The 22,137-nt window shown below is 49.9% G+C and overlaps 7 protein-coding genes; 2 read left to right on the top strand and 5 right to left on the bottom strand.

Annotated features, from left to right (window-relative positions):
• Positions 1–805: 805 nt before the first annotated feature.
• Positions 806–3,212, top strand: FFUJ_04497 (uncharacterized protein; the record flags this gene model as incomplete). XM_023572211.1 has 3 exons in its annotated part: positions 806–929; positions 1,026–2,620; positions 2,673–3,212. The coding sequence occupies 3 exons, from the start codon at positions 806–808 to the stop codon at positions 3,210–3,212; spliced, it is 2,259 nt and encodes a 752-aa protein (XP_023426376.1).
• A 939-nt stretch (positions 3,213–4,151) lies between these two features.
• FFUJ_04498 (uncharacterized protein) lies at positions 4,152–5,471 on the bottom strand (the record flags this gene model as incomplete). XM_023572210.1 has 2 exons in its annotated part: positions 4,152–5,325; positions 5,416–5,471. The coding sequence occupies 2 exons, from the start codon at positions 5,469–5,471 to the stop codon at positions 4,152–4,154; spliced, it is 1,230 nt and encodes a 409-aa protein (XP_023426375.1).
• Positions 5,472–5,979: 508 nt separating this feature from the next.
• FFUJ_04499 (uncharacterized protein) lies at positions 5,980–8,542 on the bottom strand (the record flags this gene model as incomplete). XM_023572209.1 is given in 7 exon segments in its annotated part: positions 5,980–5,988; positions 6,168–6,319; positions 6,375–7,064; positions 7,082–7,277; positions 7,311–7,568; positions 7,618–8,409; positions 8,528–8,542. The coding sequence occupies 7 exon segments, from the start codon at positions 8,540–8,542 to the stop codon at positions 5,980–5,982; spliced, it is 2,112 nt and encodes a 703-aa protein (XP_023427232.1).
• Positions 8,543–9,077: 535 nt separating this feature from the next.
• On the bottom strand, positions 9,078–10,301 carry FFUJ_04500 (probable GPI-anchor transamidase; the record flags this gene model as incomplete). XM_023572207.1 has 2 exons in its annotated part: positions 9,078–9,720; positions 9,769–10,301. 2 exons carry the CDS (start codon positions 10,299–10,301, stop codon positions 9,078–9,080), a joined length of 1,176 nt encoding a protein of 391 aa, XP_023426374.1.
• A 3,392-nt stretch (positions 10,302–13,693) lies between these two features.
• On the top strand, positions 13,694–15,931 carry FFUJ_04501 (uncharacterized protein; the record flags this gene model as incomplete). XM_023572206.1 has 2 exons in its annotated part: positions 13,694–13,728; positions 13,885–15,931. 2 exons carry the CDS (start codon positions 13,694–13,696, stop codon positions 15,929–15,931), a joined length of 2,082 nt encoding a protein of 693 aa, XP_023426373.1.
• Positions 15,932–16,801: 870 nt separating this feature from the next.
• Positions 16,802–17,867, bottom strand: FFUJ_04502 (probable carnitine/acyl carnitine carrier; the record flags this gene model as incomplete). XM_023572205.1 has 2 exons in its annotated part: positions 16,802–17,472; positions 17,528–17,867. The coding sequence occupies 2 exons, from the start codon at positions 17,865–17,867 to the stop codon at positions 16,802–16,804; spliced, it is 1,011 nt and encodes a 336-aa protein (XP_023426372.1).
• A 1,418-nt stretch (positions 17,868–19,285) lies between these two features.
• On the bottom strand, positions 19,286–21,043 carry FFUJ_04503 (related to zinc transporter; the record flags this gene model as incomplete). XM_023572204.1 has 3 exons in its annotated part: positions 19,286–20,045; positions 20,098–20,316; positions 20,373–21,043. The coding sequence occupies 3 exons, from the start codon at positions 21,041–21,043 to the stop codon at positions 19,286–19,288; spliced, it is 1,650 nt and encodes a 549-aa protein (XP_023426371.1).
• Between the last annotated feature and the right edge of the window lie 1,094 nt (positions 21,044–22,137).

Below are 22,137 nucleotides of genomic sequence, written 5' to 3'. Positions count from 1 at the left end.
CAGCTCTGCTCCCCGCTTGGATTACTTTTAGCTTGGGGGCTCGGTTGGCCCTATCAAACATTAGTATCCGTAGGTCCTGGAATTCAATGGGAAGTCCGGGGACCTTGCTCGGTAACCTTGTATTTGGCAGACTGGTACCTAGGTAGGTAGGTAGTGCTCCACCAGCCTACCTCCTCACCTTACAACCATATTCTCGTCCAAGGCCTCTTCCGCCCGCTGTCTTTTCTTCTCTCCACCACCATTCATTCTTTTAGACTCTTTCAACCTCGAAATCGTTCAGTCGTTTTCAGAACTGTTGCTTTTCACGGTCGCCTTGCTTTGGCTATCGACGTGTTGAGTTCAGTTTGTCCATTCGTTTCAACCCCTGGCGCGTTTTTGCAAGACTGCTGCCGTGCGCTGTTTGTTTATCATAGCGATATTCATATCCACCGCTTCCTTTCAACATTTGACTCTGGCTTGGCAGCTGGTCCAACAACACCCATATCTCACGTTGTAACTAGCAGTTGAACTTGCGAATTCATATCACCGTCGTTACTGACGCACCCCCAACCGTTCTCGTCTGAGACATTGCCGCCGCTGCCCGTATAAGGACATCAGTCTCGAGACCCCTAAGGGACACATTCTTTATTCCCGCCCTCTATTGCAACGCCCTTCATTCCAGTCGACTTGACAACCAGCCCCGCCATTTTCGTCTTAAGCGACGATATATCCCACCAGAACGACAGACTTCGAATTGTGATCTTCGCGCGATCCCGTCATTTGAATTTGTTACCGTCATTCCTAACCACCCGAAACTCCAGCAAACATGCATCTCCGGCATCTGCAAGTACACCGTAGGGCCGACGGGCTTTTTGGGTTTGGTAACATCGCTCATGAGATCGACGTCTCGTCGGACGGCTCAAAGCGTCATGTACAAAAGAGGCAACCACGTAAGTTTTGTATTTCCTCGAGTACACCAAATTATCTTTGCAAATTGCGATTTCAGTTTTGACTAGCGAATTGTGTACCGACTAACATAATCGTAGAAGAAGTAAGGACTGTCTTCAAGACATTGGAAGCTACTTTCGAAGGGAAGATTGGTGGCTACAAAACAGTAGGCCACGAGCCTAAACCAACGGACTCATCGAAGGACGATGACGAGGATGATGACGATGACGATGACGAGAGAGACGCGAAGAAGGAGGCCGCAGAAAAGAAGAAGGAAGAGGCCGAAGAGAAAAAGAAGGAAGCCGAAGAAGCTAAGGAAAAGGCAAAAGAACAGGCAGAGAAGGAGGAAGAGGCAGCGAAGAAAAAGGCTGCCGAAGACAAGGCGGAGGAAGAGAAGGAAAAGGCAGAAGAGGCAGCCAAGAAGAAGGCTGCCGAGGATGCCAGGTCTCGCAGCAAATCCGAAGATAACGATGCGAAAGAGAGCTCGACAGCTAAACCGACAAGAACTCGCGCTCAAATTACCACTAGTCACGACCCATCGAGCGTCCCCTCCGTTATTAGCGATCCCACTGGCAGTCAATCTATCGAATCCATTCTCGCCAAGGCCACTGGCTCAGCTTCTGCTTCCACAACTATCGATGAGGTTGCCGACATGTCTGGAGCCTCGAGTCTCCCTAGCTCCAGCTCCAGTGCTGCGCCAGAAGCTAGTGGTAGCACCAGTGCAGGAACCAAGGCTGGAATCGCGTTTGGTGTTCTTGGTGGATTACTCGCCATGGGCTTGCTTGTCTACTTCATCTTCACTAAACGCCGAAAGCAGGCCGAGATGGAAAGACTGGAGAATGATGATGAGAAGCTTCATGGCCCGATGGCTGGTAATGGTGGCCCTCCAATGGTTGCTGCAGCTGCTGTGCGCCGTTCTATGTCTCCCGAGCCCATTGAAACTGCCTCTATCCGCACTGACGCAAAGGCTCCCCGTGTTAGTCTCCGACCCGTGACCCAATTCCTTCCCAACTGGAACGGCCTTGAAAAGGAGAAACGCGCAAGCAAAGGTGCAGGTTTAACTCTTGCTGTACCAGCTGCAGCTTCTTCACCTGCTACTGGTCCCTTGTCCCCTCGAGCCGTGGGAGGCAGTGCCTGGGAGCGTCCAACAACAGCTCAAAGCGTCGATCCTGCTAACCCCTTCGGCACACAGGCCGAGCGTGTTCCATCTCCCGTTCAGGAAGAGACTGCTTCTGCGCTGAGGGCTTCTCCCAGCCCCATGTCGGAAAAGTCGACCATTGCTGTTGCTGCCGCCGCCGCCCTCCCAGCCGCCACCGCTCCAGTCTCACCTCAATCACCTTCTTCTCCCCAGGGACCCCTCGCCGCCAATGGAACTGCAGTTGCCGCTATGGTCGCTCGTAAGACTTCGATTCGCAAGGCTGGAGGCCCGCAGCAACTTGACTTGACCCTTCCAAATGCCCCTATGGCAGCTGTTCCCGCTAGTCCTGCTGGTACTGAGTACAGTGGCTCTTCCGCTCCTTCTGGAGGTCCCGACAGTCCTTCTGCAGGCGCTGCGGCTATTGCTGCTGCTGGCGGACCCGCAAACTCGGCCGTTCACCGCGTGCAGCTTGACTTCAAGCCCACTATGGACGACGAATTGGAACTTAGAGCTGGTGATCTTGTACGACTCCTTCACGAGTACGATGATGGCTGGGTAAGTTGATACAATTCATTTCACGCCTCAGCCCAATCTAACTTTTCTCTAGGCTCTTTGTATCAGACTTGACCGTTCTCGACAGGGTGTCGTTCCTCGAACCTGTTTGTCAACTCGTCCTGTGAAGCCCCGCCCTGCTCAAGGCGGCCCTCGCCCGGGCCCTCCTGTTAAGGCTGGCGGGCCTCCCCGAGGACCTGGACCTAATCAACCTCAAGGACAACGACCTATGACTCCTCAAGGAAACTTTGGTCAAGCTCGACCTGCCTCACCTGCTGGTCCTAATCCTAACGGCAGTCGTCCTCAATCGCCAATGGGACCTCCCGGCCGGCCTCAAGGACGTCCGATGAGCCCAGGACCTCGAGCACAGTCACCCGGTCCTCGTAATGGACCGCCCAGTGGCAGACCCATGAGTCCTGGACCTCGAGCACAGTCACCTGGGCCTGTTGGTGGCCGTTCACAGAGCCCGAGCGGGATGAACCGAAGAAATAACCCCCCTGGACCCAGCCCTATGAATCCTTCTCAGGACCCCCGCTCGGGGCCATCTTCATCGGGCTCTCTTAGCAGGAAACCCGTACCCGGCCAGGCGTATTGACCGGCTTACAGCCGTCGATTGTCCTGTATGAAACAGTATTAAAAGGAACGGCGTTCTGCGGTACCATGGAGAGACCTTGAGCATTATGGTCTGCTCACGCTTCGTTACTCTTCTGGTGGATGATTTAAATTACTTTCGAACTTCTTGTCACTCACTCGGCCAATTATTTTCTCTTCATGTGGCTACTTTCGAGCCACCTTTTCTCGGTTCACGTTTATATAAACTTCATATATCTCAGGCGGTCGTTAACCCGTCATTGTGGCATGGCATGTCATTACGCTCATGTCAGGATGACTTTGCGAAAGGCTATCTTAGTCATTTAGTTTGAGGGGAGACGTGTATACAGGTTACGATGTCTTGCTGCGAGATCTTCTCCTCTGATGGAAGGAGCTGCGCTAGTCGCTAATGTGTATCTACGTTTGCGTTTGTTCTTTTCGAATATCACTTCTTCCTCTGCGGCTGGTTCAAGGTTGTTGGGTGGAGAGAAGAAAGGGAGCTTGCTTGGTAGCATATCGCCACCAGCAGCTAGGAATTAAAGACTTGAGACGAAAGATAGGAAATGAAATTATTCCTCGATGACTTACTGCCGTTAGTCCTGTGTGCCTTACCATGCTCTATTTGTGCCTATTGTGCAACGTCTTTCGTCTTTGCATTTGCATCTCTTACGGAGCATATAGCACGTGTTGAATAGTCATTGTTTTAATAACTTAGGCTTTTCTCTCGAATTGTCCGCAAGACGGTAAATCCCATACCTGAACGAATTTGACTGCCACAAACCAACGATGATGTTTCCCTAATACTTTCTTCTCCTGTAGAGGGACGAAGAAGCAAAGACAAGTAGCCCGAAATATCATTTTCAAATCCTAAACGCCCTGACATGCCTAATCCTAACGCCTCGCTTCCATCTCAGTCCAGTGCCACATGTAGGTCTTCTTCAGTTTACAAGCGCATGGCCACACGAGAAACCAACGCTACAGGAAAGTCACCTCCTTTGCGCAGTAGCTCTTTGACTTCTGGGGTATCCCGAATGTACTCAATGAAGCACACAAAGTACTCCACTATAATCTCTCGTGCAATGTCATCCTCCACGGTATTTTCGAACAGTTCCTGCGCGAGGGCCACGATGTCGGGAATATGGTATTGGTCGAAGTAAAAGTAATAGAGTATACAATGGAGGCGGCAAATGGAGAGACGGCGGAGATCTTCAACACCATACTTATCTGCCAGGATGTAGAGACGTGCGTGGCTGAGGAAGACAGGCAGATATGAGTATTTACCTTCTTGTGTGCTCTGCAAACTAGTCACCGCCGGAGAGCCGCCGTGAATCATGGATGAGTTGTAAGGAGGACGGGCAAAATTTCTCATTGCTTCAAACCGCTTTCCTATTGGGGTTGTTACGTCAAGCATATAACTTTGATCCGGACATCTGCGTTTGCGTCTTGATAGCCCACTGTCTTCAGCCAACTGTAGAATGCCATTTTGTTGATCGTTGTTGGACTGATAACTCTGTATGAACTCGCCAACGGCCGCTGGCAGCTTCCACTCGCAATATTCATAGGTGTAGGTATAAGTGAACGGTGGTCGGTTACCGCCATTGCGTGTTGACATGCGGTCTACAGTAGTGGAAGCCTCAGAGGAACTTGCCCCGTCACCGGCAGGGCTGTGGTATCCGGTTGGAGTGTCTTCGGAAGAGTCATCATCGTCGTCAAGATCTTCGTCTTCACCAGAATCATTGTCGTCACGCATTTCCTCCGAATCCGAGCGCGTGCTGCGAGAGTCATCTGAGTCCTGCCCAGACGAAGATGCATAGCCATTACCATCATGAGTATATGATTTGATTGGCGAGTGGTTGTCTTCAGTGTCTAGTTCTGGTTCCCGGATAAGAACAGGTTGTGCCTCACTGTAGTCACCAGAGTAGGCGAATTTGGCGAAGCGTACAAAAGTGTCGACATCCAGGTCTGCCCATACGACGCGACCTTCTCGAGCTTCTCTCATGTTCCCGTTTACTAGAGCGTTTAGAACTGGCGATAGTCGGCCGATGAGTTCCTTGTGTACATGGAACTCCTTGGCCTCTGGGCCGACAACGAAGAGAAAGGGCTTGGAAGCGAGAGATCTGATGCCAGAGTCAGCAGGCTTGAGAAAATCGGATAGAAACATGAAAGCATCGCTTTGAAAGTCGATAGAAATACATGCTAATACTCACTCTTCGAAGTTGGCACTGACTGTTGGAACGGCAGCGCCAGATCGCGTAGCAGACATGGTGTAAGTGAGAGCCTCCTAGCCGTCAGGAAATGATCTGCGTTGTGGCTACTAGAAGCAGGGGTGGAAAGGTAGAGATTGTGAGAAAACAAAAAGAAGACAAGGAAGTATTTATGCGGATGTCTCTGAAGTGAGTTGAGTGTGGGAAAAGAGAATGGAAGATGACAATAACAGATTGAAGGCCGTTGGAAGTACATGCCCTGCGCTGTAACGTTAGGTAGTAGGTAGCTCCAGCTGCCTGTCACTGCCCTGACTGCTAAGAGATCCGTTTGATACCTACGGTGCTGTAATGGAGTACTAGCGCTTAAAGGAAGTGACCTAAACCACAGAACCAGGGTCTTCACACACTAAATCCGAGGTAATGCGGGGCAGACGATGATGGTTGGCTCCCTTGCCGCGCAGTGTCTCACAGCTGGGTTTGGCTCAACTTTGTGTTATTGGTTGAATGATGAAGAGGTTGTTGTTATGTTTCTATAAAAAAACACTTAAATCCTTAGGTAGCCTTTTCTCAACGTACCTATATGATGGGTGTATAAGAAGAACACCCTCAAAGAAAAGAGACAGAGGAATCCCTTGCACCATGGGCCATATTTATATCATTGATCTGCTACTAAATCGGTTCTGCTGTTCTATTTGTACTCCAGGCGCCAACTTACTCATTCATGCGACGAACTTTCCCCCACATCCACCACAAACCTCCCCTGACGCCTGTACATTTGCCCCTGGTCCAAAATGCGTCTCGACAACACGCTTCAACTCTGAGACTTTCAGACATCGCAACTCGCACACTGCGCAAATTCGAGAAATATCGGGAGCCATTATCGCCAGTCCCGTAGAAGCGCAGCGCGCTACACAAATTGTGTCAATAACAACGGCCATAGAGAGGTTGCATAGACAACTTACCAAACAAATGTCCGTTTTCACATTTTGCCTCTTCCTCCTCCAATCGTAATGCCGCATCACAAAACACGCAGTGTTGACCAGCAGCAACATCTCTGAACTGCTCTCTCAATGGAGAATTGTTAAGCTCAGACGATATCTTGCGGGTTGCTGTAGTCCCAAGCACTTCAGGGGCATTCCCGTACATCCACTCCCATACCTGACCTTCAGTGGTTAAAGGCTTCGATAGTGTGGTTGTATCATCTTCGCCACGCTCTTCGTCTCTTCTTGAGAACATTAGTTTGCAGAGTGCTCGCCTTTCTGGGTGCAAAGTGCTGTATCGTGATACAAGCACTGCTGTTGTGCCACCGCCGGGTGACTGCACCATACCCCAGATGCGGTACCTCGATTCAGGAACTTGTAATTGTGTTGTATCTTCATCCATCAGGTCGTCTTCTGAGTCATCTGAATCCGAGTCTAGCCCTTCCAGCGCAACCGCTCTTGCAACGAGCCGCGTTGTCTGCTTCCGAATTCTTGTCGCCCATTTCGGTACAGAGGCCTCTGAGTCCGGAAGGTTTGTCTGAAACCAGTCTTGATTGCGTGATGTTGCTGATAACCTGGCGATTGAGTAGTATGGAACTGATCCTGTGTGTCCTATGCCTTGATCGTGAATTAGAAGTCCTAAGTTGCTGTTAGACGTGTTGTGTGCAAAGCCTGTAAGAGTTATGTACCGGAAATAGGATTCGATGAGACTATTTCATCTTCCTTGGGATACGTCGTCGAGCACTCCCAAGTATAGTGAGCGCCAGCCAACTCCTCAGCGTCGCCAACAAACGAAACCTGAAACGGCTTCACATTGAACGGATCAGCGACCACGCCCCTGGCAACGGGCTTATCATCGTCATATACGATCTCGGGCCACGTTAGCTACGGCTATTCCACGTGCCATGAACCACGTACCAGGTCTTCCCACTCGATATATGCATCCGTTGATAGAAACATGCAAATGGCTGCCATATCCGCCTTCTCGACTTCGATGTGTGGAGGGTGACCCCTTTCCCAATTGCCGAGGATAGTGATCTTTCGGAACCCAACATGATTCTTTGCCAAATATGCCAGGATAGCGACCCTTTTGCCTTGACTATTGAACCAAGGGCTCCATTTCAAAGAAAAGGCACTCCCATGGGGCACGTAGTCGGGATCTGTTATATCCAGAGCCTATTTCATGATGTTAGAGCCTTCTCCGATCAAGTTGAGCATGACTCACGTCTTCCTTAATATGTCTCCCTCTACCATCAAGCCGGCCAACTTCTTGGATGTCCCATCGCGTCTCTTCACTCGAGGGATCCCCTTCTTTTGTCTGTGAGAAGTGTTGCACCGCCATTACAGCTACTTCTTCGACATCATTGAAGTACGCTAGAAGACCTCTCCCTGTATCCACTTCTTTAGCCCACGAGAAGGCCTGGATGCGTTCATTCATATTTCGGTATCCATCTTCTTCGTTGCTGTCGGGCAGCGGAAGTTGGGCCCCGAGGCCCCAGACTGTCTTCCATGCCTTGAAGCTTCGAACCCGCATGCCTGCTATCATTGCAGACTGCCGATCAATGTGCTCACCAATCGCGTATATACATCCACTGGTCGACAGTGCTGTTAAGATAGGTCGAAGATTACAACCCAGTCCATTTGGTGACCATTCTAACCTCACAATCTGGCAGATTGGTGCCCCCGAACCTGTCACTAACCCATTCCCCACACCAGGAAACCAATTCTCGTCGTTGGCTGGCGGTCCAGCCACTCTGATACCGGAAAATGAACAAAGCTGTGCATTGATTGTGGGATCTGGACGAATCAAGCCTGAGGCACGATAGGAGAGCGTGTACTGGCTCTGTAATTCTTCCTCATCCGCTCCTTCGTCCGGGCCGCCACTCCTCGGATACTCTGGAAGAAATATGTAAATAGTATCATCTGTAGCAACTGCAAGCTCTGCATCACAAGACCATGCCAGAGCATGAGTTGTCAGTGGACGCGACTTGAGATGAATTGTTTTTAGGGGCCTTGTCTTGTTTTCAGAACAGTCAGCAAGCCTTCTCTTACAACTTTCTATTCCATAGGGGAGATATGAAAATGGCTGTGCATCTCGCCCGAGCAGTCAAGCGAATCTTTTGTTGAAGTCTCACCTTAGACTTTTCCATTGTAGCAGCTGAGACGGGTCGTGTCACAGGACGGCCGCAAAAAACATGGGAATTTTCCCTCTTATAAGATAATCATGTGAGAAGGAAGTCTGGTATTTTAATTCGACAGTGGCATGGCAGAATTGAGAGTTTGATGAGATATTCGTAGGTATGAAATGGTTGATACCAAAAAAAGTTGCTGACTAAGAAGCAGTACACATTTCATACCTACACCATGAAGAAAAAACAGACGAGATCCTTTATGCTGCCAGGTGTTGAACTCCCTATGTTTGAAGCAGTCTATGAGTACTAATCTTCATGGAGTATCAAAATAACAAGCCATTGACGCATGTTCGAAATTGTATCAAATTGATTAAGCCAACATATACCCTGTGTAGGACCGGTTGTCTGTGGCCATGTCTGCAGATTGCTCGACTTATCACTACCTAGGGAGTATGGTAACAAAAAAATACATCAATCCCGTCAAGTACGCCGTTCTCCATGTTCTTGGTATGCCATAAATATATAAAAATAACAATAGTCGTGATTGTTGACCTCAACCCTCTAAGAAAGATCCTAAACCCCAGAGAAGGCCACAACCTGCAAGCGCTGTTGCACCAACGACCTTCTTTGTCCACCAGTTGCCATCCGTCAATGCCTTGGCTTTTTGGATCTTCCTGGCTGCCTCAGTTGGAGCACTAGCAGGTGCCTTTGCAGATACCTTCTCCCCAACAGACTCCTTGGCTGCCTCTGCTTCCTTCTGCTGCAGAAGGGCAATTTTCTTGCTGAGCGCCAGGAGATCCTCCTCGAGAGTCAAGTTGCCGCTGCGGTCAACCTCAACGTTTTGGATGTTGCCGAAGAAGTCTGTGATCAGACGGCTACGGGCGTTTTCTTCGCCGCCAGGGAAGAGGTCGTAGCGCACTCCAGCATGTGAGTGGATCTTGCCGAAGTCGTAGCTGTCGAACAGTTCGCCCACTGTCTTCTGGCTGTTCAGGTCCTTGACGTTATTCTCAAGGAATTCAAGATTGTAGTACGTGTATCGATCGATAACGGCGACGCCTACATCGTTGTCGGCGTGATGCGAGTATGAGGACTGATCGAGCTTGGAGGAACCGGTAGCGATGATGTTAGGGGAGTAAAGTCTGCTGTACATGGTGTTCGCTTGGCAGGTGTCGATCATGAAGAGGATCTCGTGATATCTGAACACCGTTAGTGGTTGACAGGAAAGCAATGAAGCCACCACCTACCTCTTCTTCTCCCACATCTCCTCAAAAGCGTTGGCAAGATCAAATGCGCCAATCTCTTCAGCATCCTGGAACTTGAGGAACTCGTTTCCACCATGGCCAGTCATATAAACCAAGATGTTGCTTCGATCATCGGTAAGGAGACGCTTGCTTCGCGGCATCTCCGCGCCCACGCGATCCGTCAACAGGCGAATAAAGTTCTCGACAGTAACTTCGTAGCCACGGTAGTCCACCTCGATGTTGTCGCCGTAGAGATCAACAGCGCGGTCAGAATTGCTGTAGACGGTTCCAGGGAACGCGTTCCGGGGATTGCAGGCCATGTCGTCGGGAAGCATGAGGATGATCTGGGAGTCAGGGATACCCAGGCGCTTGACGGTACGGTACATAGAGAGGACATTGGCGAGATGGCGGTAGTTGAACCAGAATCGTGATGTGCAGACGAGAACGGCCCAGTTGCTGGTATGCTCGCCGAAAGCGATTGTCGTGAACATGGCCGCTGCCACGATGGCATGAAATCGAAGTATTGAGAGGTTCATGGCGGGGGATGCGATATGATGAAGCGAACTGGTTGACAAGGGAGCGCGGTAGATTAAGGAGCGAAGTTTAGAAGACAGATGCAACAAGTGGCATATCCGCTGGCTGTATGTCAATGAAACTGAGGTTGCTAAGAAATGCTCCCTCAGACTTACAAATCTGTACAGCGGCGATAATCATGAATTCCATCCACTGGATATCCCTTTGTGGATCAACGTCACCAAGGAGGGAACACCTAACATCAACGTTGATTGATTACTGTTCAGCACATAATCGGAGTCTTACCAGATCTGGACCCGGAGTTTTCGGCGTGTAGGATCCGATAAAACGGCCCCTGGCGCTTGTACTGATTCGAGGCACTAACAAATTCCCACAGCATGTCACCAATCTGAACGGGGTACCTAAGAGGCAGTGGAACTTCACCTCTCAGTTGTTACTATGTACATCTCGACAAGAAAGAAAAATCCTGGGGTGAGCTGGCAAAAATGGGGATCACCTCTCCTGTTTCTTAACCAGGATTGAGAAACAGTTGGGGTTGGATCTGTTGGCTTCGTGTTTGTTTGATGAGAGTATCTGATATGGTTCGACTCCGAGTGAGATATGCTCTGATGTTGGAAATGACTGTGTCATGGGTGTTGTTTTAGGGAATATTGAGTCTGAGAATGGGATCAGATACATGTGGCACGGCATGGTTTGAGATCAACATGGCTAGGGAGTGTACAGGAAAAACACAACCAGGGCATAGTATCCATGAGATTTCACTGTAGATTATACGCCAACCTCGAAATTATTAGTCTCGAGAATGATGCCTGACAGGATTGACTGTCGATTTGGCTGAAGGACCGTGTTCTACGGACTACCATCTCAACCTGCGGGCTTAAGGTTCTGAGTTAGAGCATAAGAGTACTGTAGTTGAGCGAAGGCGGGCAGGGCGTATGGACTGTGTCGTTCACGATGCAGACTCTGCTGTATTGTGGAGGAGAAGATACACCAAGAGCATTCTATCCAACTTAGCCAGACTAGACATACCTACATATTCAGCCTGGCCAGCACCGGTGCAAAAACTTTTTTCAAGATTCAGGCAATCTTTATCTTAGCCTGAATCAAACGCTTCAGTCTGACGCGGATATACCAGCCAGGACCCATAAACCCCTCTTCTCGTGCTTTCATGGTCATGATGGGAATCGAATTTTCAACACGATAACGAGGAAGCACAATCTGTAATTAGTAAGTCACTTACAGTAGCGTCTCGTAGCTGCATGGAAGAGCAAACAGAAAAAATGGAGGACCCTGCAGAGACTCCACCATGACGATGTGATAGACCATGGATGGAACTGAGACTGGGGTCGTAGCGACTAGGACATTCAAGTTGTTCGCTGGACAAGCTGCGACTAGAGAAGCAGTAAAGGTCACGCTGGCAAAGATGCCGAGCAAAGCCGTTGGCGCATACCGAGAAAGGTGAACGACCTTGTGCATAACGACTCCATAAAATTAAGCCATGTATCTATCGTCAGGTGGGCTGAAAAGAAAATACAGAAGGCTTCTAGTGAGCCGCAAGTGACGAATGAGGGCCGGCACCGGAGTTGGAAAGGTACGATCACATGAATATTTCAGGCGTGAAATCCTCCAAATCGTCGAGTCGTGTTTTGAATGGCGTAGGTGATCCACTACTTGGCATATGCCTTCTTTTATAGCCGCTATGTACCTCAGACCAGGCTATGCCATGCATGGACAGGGCATGGATCTTGAGCTGTACTGTATGGATGGTACTGTACTTCCAGTGCAGGCAGACCAAGGTTGGACCGGCTTAATTAAGGTAAACTCGGTGGTTGTGAGTCTTGGCCGAGGTTGAGCAATAATATCGTGCATAGAGCCACGGGGTCAGTTCAGAAGCTCTGAGGTCGAGAACCAAAGACATCCAATGACGAGAGGTTCCGTGACTACATGCCGGAAACATCAGCTCGAAATGATGGAGCGCGTGGTAAAAAGCCTCAAACATCACCTGTTACCGAGAGAAGCTGGGGGGAGGAAACCTGGGGTTGAGGAGAATCACGATAGAATGATGTATCGTGACCGTGACAGTCCAAAAAGAACAGTCTAACCCCCAACATCTCCTCCGGAGAACCCCCAAACTTGGGTATGTATGGCAATGAGCATCGTTTTCAATATTCATTATGACAATGCTGATCAATGCCAATTATCGTTTGGTTTCATTTCTCTTTGACAGAACTCTCCGATCATGACTGGGCACTTGACACTTGATTAAGGTAGACCTGTTTACCTTCCTGATTGTAAGGCTGGCTGATAATGAAACTCCAAAGCTTCCATGGTTTTTATACACACCTAACAACCTAATAGCAAGTATCTGACATTGCCCCGCAATCCTTGTCGTAACACAACACGAAGACCAAATGCAATGCATTGGATGCACACTTTCTTTGGGTCTAGGTCTCTAGCTGGGTAGGTTGACAAGGTGAGGAGTAAGATCAAGGTGCAAGGTGTGTGTGTGCGCGTGTGTGTCGTGTTTCGACTTTGGAGTATTGGAAGTCTCAAACTTGTTGCTAAAAGTAGTCCTCATTATTACCTGGCTTTGTGTTCTTCTACTCCTCTTCTTACTACTTCTATAACTTTTCCTTCTTTCAAATGCTATCTTCATTTCCAAAGTCTAACAAAATCGAAACACCACATACGGATACTCCTTTTCTCTTCCGCCTCATCTTATCTCCTACTATCCGGGGTGACACGGTGTATGTTACGTCCACCTCAAGGACCCTGCCTTTGCCTCTTCCTTCACCTCAGGTCAACCTCTGCCGTGCGACGGTGACTCGCTGAGGTGAGCCCAGGTACCTCAAGACCGGCTCCAAGGGACCAACTACCCCTGGTCACCTGCTAGACAGCCACACAAGAAACGATCCTAGTTGAGCTCCCTGCTTCTGCGTTGTGTACCGGTAGACCTTCTGGACCGTGGCGTGCATATGAGTCTTTGGCTGAGTTATCCTCTTCCCCTCTCATCTGATTTGAGTAATTCGACCCCCCGAGGCAAAACGCCAAAAACGCCGGGGAGCCTAAATCGGTCACTTTTGTAGTGGAGGCTTCTTTGAAGGTGCGTGCCTGGGTCTGGGTACAGTACTTACACTGCCCTGTCTAACTAGTCCTGTCGGCTTTATAGTGGGCGCCTGCACAAGCTCCATCTAAAATAACCAAACTAACTGTGCGACGTGCGCCAGGGTATTTGACTACCCCCTTGGCCTCCATCTCTTATTCGGTTCAATCCAACCTTACTCTTCTTTCCACTGAAACAACTGACAAATCTTTCTCTTCAACTTGTCGAGGTATTTGCTGTCTCAGCACTGGTACGGCTTGTCTCCATTTCGCCTCTGTTGAAGACTTGACCATGGGCCGTACGCCGGCCTACATCTTTGTCGTCAGGTACGTTTTCAGCTACCTTTCCAGACCCCTGTCATCATGATGCATCGTCGCAATCAGATCGCGTAGCCCTAGCGCTGTGTATGTGTATGCGTATGCGTACAGCATGACAGTATAGGCATGATGTTGATTACAGAACTCAACTGACCTCTATTCTAGGCACGGCAACCGCCTTGACGCTGCTGACAAGAAATGGCATCTTTCGTCCCCTACACCATATGATCCTCCTCTGACGTACGGCGGCTGGCTTCAAGCCAGAGCTGTCGGCAACCAAATCTCCAGTATTCTCGAGCAAGCGAAAGACGAGTACGAGACGACTGCCAAAGGCACAAAAAAGCGACGTAGATTCAAGGTCGTCATTCATAGCTCGCCATTCTTACGATGCGCTCAAACATCGATTGGCATCAGCTCTGGTCTTGCACAGACTCCCCATGAGTCGCCTCACCGTCCGAACGACATATTCGTTTCAGCAACGGGACCACCAAAACACTTTCGATCTACAATATTACGTCTGGATTCCTTTCTCGGAGAATGGCTGTCTCCCGAGTACTTCGAACAGATTACCCCACCACCTGGTGCCGCCCTCATGCTTGGAAGTGCAAAGGCCGAACTCCTACGACGCGAAGACTACAGTGCATTGACATCTGCACCCGCTCCCACTCCGATGCCTCATAGAGGCTCTAATGCTTCTCTCTGGAACGGATCTCCTGCCGCCAGTCCCTCTCTTGGCCCCTTGAGATCAGGGTCTGCAGTGGAAGGTTCAACAGGGTCGGCTATGGCTGCGGCTCTAACTGGGCAGCTGGCAACTCAGATGGAAAAGAAAGGCTACACAGTCCCAAAGCCAAACTATGCTATCTCGAGTTCCGGAAAGATCCCTGACGGATTTGTGGCCCACGCGCGTGACGAGTGCGTTGTGGTAGATTACCAATGGGATTCCATGAGAGCTCCACTGGATTTTGGGGATGGCGGCCAGCTTGGAGAAGAGTGGACAGACATGCACAAGAGATTTCGACGCGGTCTAAAGAAGATGGTGGAGTGGTACGCTACGACTGATGCGCCTGATGAGATGGTAACGCAGGCTGCCGGAACTTCACAGAATGACACACATGACCCCTCGATTTCTGAAGACGAGGATGTAGAGACTGTTGTTATTCTTGTATCTCACGGAGCTGGATGTAATGCTCTCATCGGTGCTATTACTCATCAGCCCGTTCTTATGGATGTTGGAATTGCATCCATCACGATGGCAGTTCGGAAACAAGATGCCGACTACGACACTCTCCTGGCTGCATCAGCGAATGAAGCGCCAAACTCTGAACCCCATGTCTCTCCCCATCAGATGTACGATATTCGCATGTCTGCAAGCACAGAACATTTGCGCTCAACAACCTCGACTCCAGTCTCATCCCGATCAACTTCAGCTGATGGTTTCCCTGCTGCTATCCGCGGCCGCAACCCCAGCATCAGCAGTACTGACGGACCCGGCCCACTCATTGGTTCTTTTGTCTATTCCGACCCTATCATTCCCATGGGCAGCCGTAGTGCTTCGGCCAGTGCAAGTGTGGGATCGTCTTTACGTCGAACTTCTGGGTCACAGCGGCCACTGAACCGAGGACCAGCTCTTACCACGGCAACGGGCGAATCAGGCTCAAGGAGCAACTCTCCGAGCGCTAACACATCCTCGTTCGGCCTGTGGACACCTGGGCCTTCGTCTCTTAGACTGATGGATGACGGTAGTGATGATGCCTCCGACAAAGAGGACTTCGATTCAGTGCTGCCTAACTTCAGCCGTTTTAAAGGTATTCCGGAGGACAACAAGGGAGAAGCCCAAGCTTCTGCTGCCATGTCTACCTCGAACTCATCTACGCAATCATCTTTTTCTTCACGCTTTGAACTTAACTCTACAAACTCGTTATCTATGAGCTTGCCGCCCGCAGCCATCACCTCACTCAGCTCGTTCTCGTTCCCACCAAGCGGAGAGACTACTCCAAAGGCCACGCCCCGAGGTCCTATTCTCTCAGCCCCTATCAGAATCAAGACAGATATCTTGCACGATTTTGACAAGCCCGCTGAAGAGCTTCATATTGGACAACTAGGAGATGGTCTGGGCGGACTGTGGGGTCTTCCTCGACCTCCTGGCGAGGCCGAACGTTTCCGCGATATGAGTCTTTCAAAACGACGTTGGACGACTACCGAGCGCGCTTAACGCTCGACTCTCTTTGATACCCTACTATACTTGTCCCTTTGACAGGATGATGACTCAGATATCCTCTCCTCTCAAGGACTAGAGCAGGACGTTATTTATGTCTTCGCCTTATACTGTTTCAGCGCGCGTTGCTTCCTGCTCGTCGTTTACTTTTACTTAATCAACGACAGGCAGGTCTGTCTTTTTACTCATGGCATCGGCGAACTGGCGGGATACCATCCACTCACGAAATGGAGCGCAGCAATGATACGCCGGACCTATTAGCATTAGGATTGATACCTAGGGAAGGGATGAATTTACAAGGACAACAACATGTTTCATTGAGTTGCTTAAGAGTATATTGCTTTGCAATTTGGGATCCGGCGCACGGTTATTACGGCGAAAACGGCGGCAATGTATTCTGGTACGTGGGATAGCATATAGCGATACCAGGATTATAGGCACGATCGCCGTCAAGAGCCCAAGATTGCTCAAATGTATTTTGTTTAGAAAGTGAACACCAACTCTCATCTTCACCACTTCATTCGGCCACTGTTCGTGACGAGCTAAGTAAAACACTTGGTGGATGCGCGGAATTATGTTTTGATTCATCTATCCGTCACAACAGAAAGTCAATAACACGATCTAACTGTTCATGATCTATGTGCGTAAAACAAATGATATGCTCAGCGCTCGAATTCTGCTTGAAATGCGCATCCACCGCCGATGGGAAAATACAATTCACGTCATGCCCAGCAACCAACGCCATCCATCCGGTGTGACCTTGTCCAATGGTCAACAACCCGTGTCGAAACCCTGAAAAATCCGAAAGCAAGCTTTTCCTATCTATGCCTATATCGCTTTACCTCTTCGACTTCTTTGCAATGTCATCTAGCCGAAGACCTTGTTCATGGCCTGGTGAGCCAGCTCAACACCAAGGAAAGTAGCAGCGTTGGCGGGCACAGCACGAGCAAGGGCAGGGCCAAATCCTGGGAAGAACGCCTTGACGCCACCCTTTCCGTAGAGCTCACGAACGATGCTGCCAACGGAGATGTTACCCTCCGAGGTCTGCAGACGAGACTTGACCGTATCGATGGGGAAGACAGGTATCCACATGGCAACTCCAGCGGCAGCTCCAGCGCATGTGATAGCACTGAGACTAAGCTGACCGCTGGGCTTTCCAGTGAGGGGATCAATCGGTGTCATCTTTCGCTTGATGTACTCGTAGGCGGCAAAGTAGGCAGCAGAACCGGGGCCGTCACGGGCGAGAGTAGCAGCGCTGCCGCGGAAGACGCTGCGGAGACCACCCTCCTTGTAGAGCTGGCGGACGACGTCAACACCTCCGTTATACTTGGGCTTCTCGCCGGGAGCAAGCTGCTTCTGACCCTGGACTTGGAGGATGACCTTGATGCGCTCGAAGGGTGCTGTGATGGCGGTCATGGGAATGGCGGAGATGAAGCCGGCGGTTGAGATCTGGGCGATTGTGAGACCCTCGGCGGGGACTTCACTGACGCCTCGGACGATTTGCTTGCCGAGGTCGTAACCCCAAAAGGACACGGCAACTAGGTAGCTAGTTCAGTTGACGGCATGGGGAGTTGAAAAGGGATTACAACGTACACATAGGTGTGACACCGACAAGAGGCGCGCTTACGCCAGCGTAAAGACCTCTTCGCAGACCATCACGAGCAATACTCTTGCGAACAACATCGATGGCAGAGGAGTAAACACCTCTCTCAGCGGTTTGAAGGCGGACCTTGACAAGATCGAAAGGATGTCCCACTACGACAGCGCAGAGACCACCGAAACCACCAGCCGCAAAGGCGCGGAGCTGCTGAGCGAGGCCAGAGGATGCGCCGGCCTTGGAGTCATCTTTTGGTTCAGGAGTGGGCGCAATGGTCTTCAGCTTGTCTACGACACGGGCCTCGATGGCGGAGTCGGGGGTATCGGCGGAGGACATTGTGAAGAGTTTGGAGGGGGAGGATGGCCGGGAAGGAGGAGACTCTGAGAGGTGAGGTGAAGGAAGGGTTTATGTTGGGTTTTGACAAAATGAACCTCGGAATATGGAATGTGGAGGACGGGAGTGGGATAATAAGAGTGTGGGGTGGTCTCGGCCGAGGGGAGGGTGTAGCTTGTAACCAAGAGCTTATGATGCAAGTCAAGTAGAGAGCTATGGGGATATAAAACAAGAAAGAAAAGGTGTAAACAAAGAGAGGGGGGAAGTAGTGAGAGGTGAGAGTATGTTATTAACCAAGATCTGATCGGGCACGTCACAGGCGTATTTTCTAAGCTGCTATTCGATCGGTACGAGCTTGACTGAGGTTCTGCTATGGAGCTTCTTCACGTCTCAGTGCATCCCTTTGCTTGATTATTATCCATTTCACAGCGAGATAAATAATAATTATCAAAACGAAAAAAAAATTCACTGGGTAGTAACAAAGCTAGTAAATCTAATTCTCCAACTCCCCCTCGGTCTTCCGGGGCAATGATCTCTCACTCACCCCCCGATCCCCGAGCCCCGGTCCCGGCTCTGTTCGTTTTTTGTTGCCTCGGCTTCGGCTCGCGGGGTGCATCATGAGTCTCTGTCTTCCCCACATGGAAAAGGACCGAGTTTCGCGGGGTACCAGAGGCCGGCATATCATTCATTGCTCTGGGAAGCTGATGTCAGTTACCATGCAATGCAGTGCGCTGACTGCAGAGCATGTGGTTACACTGCTACAACAGCCCGGGCAGACGGAATTGAGTCGGGATTAGGGGCTCTGCATCTAGGGCTCAAATAAGGATGTGAGGTCATACACCAGATCTTCAGGTCACATTAGGCTCTTTCAGTTGGAGAAGAGCCCCACAGTCCCCATCTCCTGCACCTGACTATCACATGCAAAGTTGCAAACCGCAATTCTGTCTCAGATATACCTACATAGACACCTTCACTGGTATTATAGCCTGATCACAAGCTACAGATATAGCAAGCAAGATGTGAATAGTGATTGAAGCCTGCTCTATTGCTGGATATACACCTGTCTTACCCCTCTACTCTAAAGTCTCTGTCTCCATGATGAGAATCCAAGTAAAACTATTATAATGATACATGTGATCCACCACGTGCCCCATGAATGACCTTGTTGGCCAATTCCAGGCATTCATAGCCTGAGAACACCAAGACAACCCAACTGGCAACGGTATTGACCCATTTACCAGTCTCTTTTCTTTGGCGGCTACCGTTATTCCAACGCAATATCCTTCAGCAAATAAATCGACAAACATCTGTCCCTCTTTGATACAAGCAAGTCTTACACTTCGTCTCGCGGCAATGCTTCTCCCCTTCACTGTACATTCCCACCTCTTTCATACTATTCATCCCAACTTGAAACTCGACTTCTAGAATGCCTTCGCTGATGTCAATGTGGGCGTTGCTGGTGGTGCTGGGATTCCTCGTCTACTGCACCAACAGCTGTTGTCTCCTTCTCGTTCAACTTGCACCACAACGTCTGCCCCTTCTCTCAAGAGATATTCGCGGACTCGATCTCGAACGTCTTCCAACGGAGCTCCTCTTGCTGCCACTACGTGAACAACGCCTAATAACTTCCCACCACTAGGGCTAGCGCTGTGATCATCCCTCCAAAACTTTGGCGACGAATAGCCTACTACTCCTCGTTGGTTCAGGATACCGCCTAAGCTGTTTCGAAGATTGTACTCTGTATCTTCTGGAATGCTTAGTAGCAGCCGTTTTGCTGACGAGTATACTAGCGGCTTGGATGAAAGAAAGATCAGAACAGCAATAAAGCATGAGGCCAACGGATCCCATCCGGCCCATCCCCATAAGCTCGTCAATAATGTCGATACGATGACCGACACGCTGCCCAAGGTATCAGCAAGGATATGCAAGTAAATGCCGTGCATGTTCTCGTTGTCGTGGCCGTGGCCGTGGCTGTGGTCATGGCCATGATCATGGCTGTGAGAATGCCCGTGGTCGTGTCCATGGTCGTGTCCGTGGTGATGGTGACCGAATGCCATCATTCCAACCAGATTAACAAGAAGACCCAAAGTGCTCACAATAAAGAGCTCGCCTAATCGCTTTGTTTGAGTTCCCTCCCACAGCCGTTCAAAAGCCTCAAAGGCAATTTCGACACTGAGTAACCTACACCCAATAAGTTAATAACGGGCCTGCAGATGTGCCGAAAGTTACTTACATCAACAAGATACCGTTGGCGAACCCACTCAATGTCTCAATCTTGCCGAAGCCATAAGGAAATCTCTGGCTTCGCGGCCATTTGCTCAATACAGCAGCCAACAAGCCCACCATGAGCGCCACGCAATCAAAGAACATATGGATACTGTCGCTCAGTAAACCAAGCGAGTCTGTGACGTAGCCATAAAACGCCTGTACAGCCATGAACGAAAAGTTGAGCCTAGACGGAGATCTAAATTAACCAAGCTTCCAGGTAAATCACGCGGTTTCGCTTACGCCATAAAGTAAAAAATACGCCTGGAGTCCTTCTCAATCAAGATAGCATTCAAAATAGGAAATCTTGTTGTATACGGCAGAATCATCCGGGTGAATAATGATCTTTTGCCCTTATCATCATCATGCGGGTGGCCATGATCATGCCCATAATGATTGCTATGGTCATGGCTATGTGAGTGGTTGTGAGAATGCGAATGGTTGTGGGTATGGTCGTGGGAATGATCGTGATGGCCGTGGTCATGATGGTCGTGGGGAAATTCCGGAGGAGAATAAGTCATATTGGCCGATTCGGGACCTGGTGTAAGTATGCTCTTGCCTCCCGGTGTTCTCTCTTCTGTCCACCCCTCCAATGTGTTTAATGGGGCTGGAGGGAGTTTCTCGCGGGCAATAGTTGCGCTTGTGTTGGACATGCGGGAGCGTCTGTGTCCATGCTTGTGGATGCTCGGGTTGTGGGAGTGTGCAGAATGGTTTCCGTTTCCATCCGCACAATTATGGCTAACATCGTGGTTATGGTCTTCGTCGGGTACTGATGGAAGGCTCCCGTTGGAGAAAGTCGATTGTCGTCTAAGGCTGTTCAACGACGATTGAGAATGACTTCGCGTGTGTGAATGCATATGGTTCTGATGCGCATGCGGCAGAGTGGAAGTCGGAAGGACGTATGAGGACGTCATGTTAATTTATAGAACTCGGGATGGTTGCTCAAGTCAAGAGTTCCGCCCTGAATCAAGTTACGGAGACGACGCTCAATGAGGGCGGTGATCGGATATCGGCGCAAGTGTTGGCGATTTCAAAGAGAGTCCTTACACCTCCCCTAGGACCAATCGCAACGTCATCAGTCGAGCGTAAAATTGAATTTGTGAAACGGGCGCGTCGCAAGCAGCTGTACGGTATCGGGTACAGAAAGGCAAAAGAAACAGAGATCGTGGGACGTCTAGAATCCTTTTCAGAGTAGACGCGGGAGGCGTGATGAGCCGTGGTGGTTGTGGCGGACTAGAGATAGGAGACTCCAGCACGTGGAGCTAAAAGTGACAACCCGAATGAGCAGCGATCGACGGGGAGCCAAGAGGATCAAGACCCAAGATGGAAACAGCTGAGAGAGGGAAAGAAAAGTTGATGACTCGATCGGCGGATTAGAGTCGAGCCATTTGATCCTGCTGAAGATTTGATCTTAGTCGGTGAAAGAGTTGCTAAGGCTGTTGGGTCTTGATACCATTTTGAAGTCACTTGATTGTTGATCTGTGTTTGCTCCTTCCTGATCCTCTGATACATCATGGGTTGGTTGGCCCTCATGGCCCTGTCGTTTGGCCAGGGATTGCTAGAGGAGGGCCAGTTTTGACTGGCTGAGCGCTGGAAAGTTTGGCGTTCCCCCCTGCATGCGGTTACTTTTCCGCTAAGAGTTAGTGCATTTGATGCTCAAGCTCGCTTTTTAGGCCCAATGCTATCACACCCCGCAGCAGAGTTGCATCTCAACCCCTGAACTTCGTCTTGAGATAATCTCCCGTTGCCCGTCTGTATGCTTTGCATTATATGTACACCCATCCACAAAGTATGAGCGCAAATAGGCTGGACAATTCTGGGTAAGTATTTGACAAAAACTAAGGTTAGGTGCTTTGTGGCTACCTAGCACTAAGATGCATAGTAGGAAATTGATCAGGCCTCAAAGGCATTGGATGTTTACTTGCATCACCCAAGGTAGATTGCTTTGCTTGGCAGAGAGACATCAGCTATGACAATCAGCACATTAATTGAGACGAATGCATTGCTT

The sequence above is a fragment of the Fusarium fujikuroi genome, chromosome FFUJ_chr02, assembly GCF_900079805.1.
Source record: "Fusarium fujikuroi IMI 58289 draft genome, chromosome FFUJ_chr02".
NCBI lineage: Eukaryota > Fungi > Ascomycota > Sordariomycetes > Hypocreales > Nectriaceae > Fusarium > Fusarium fujikuroi.
The sequence above is the reverse complement of the archived record's forward strand: the minus strand, read 5'-3'. Positions and strand labels throughout refer to the sequence as shown.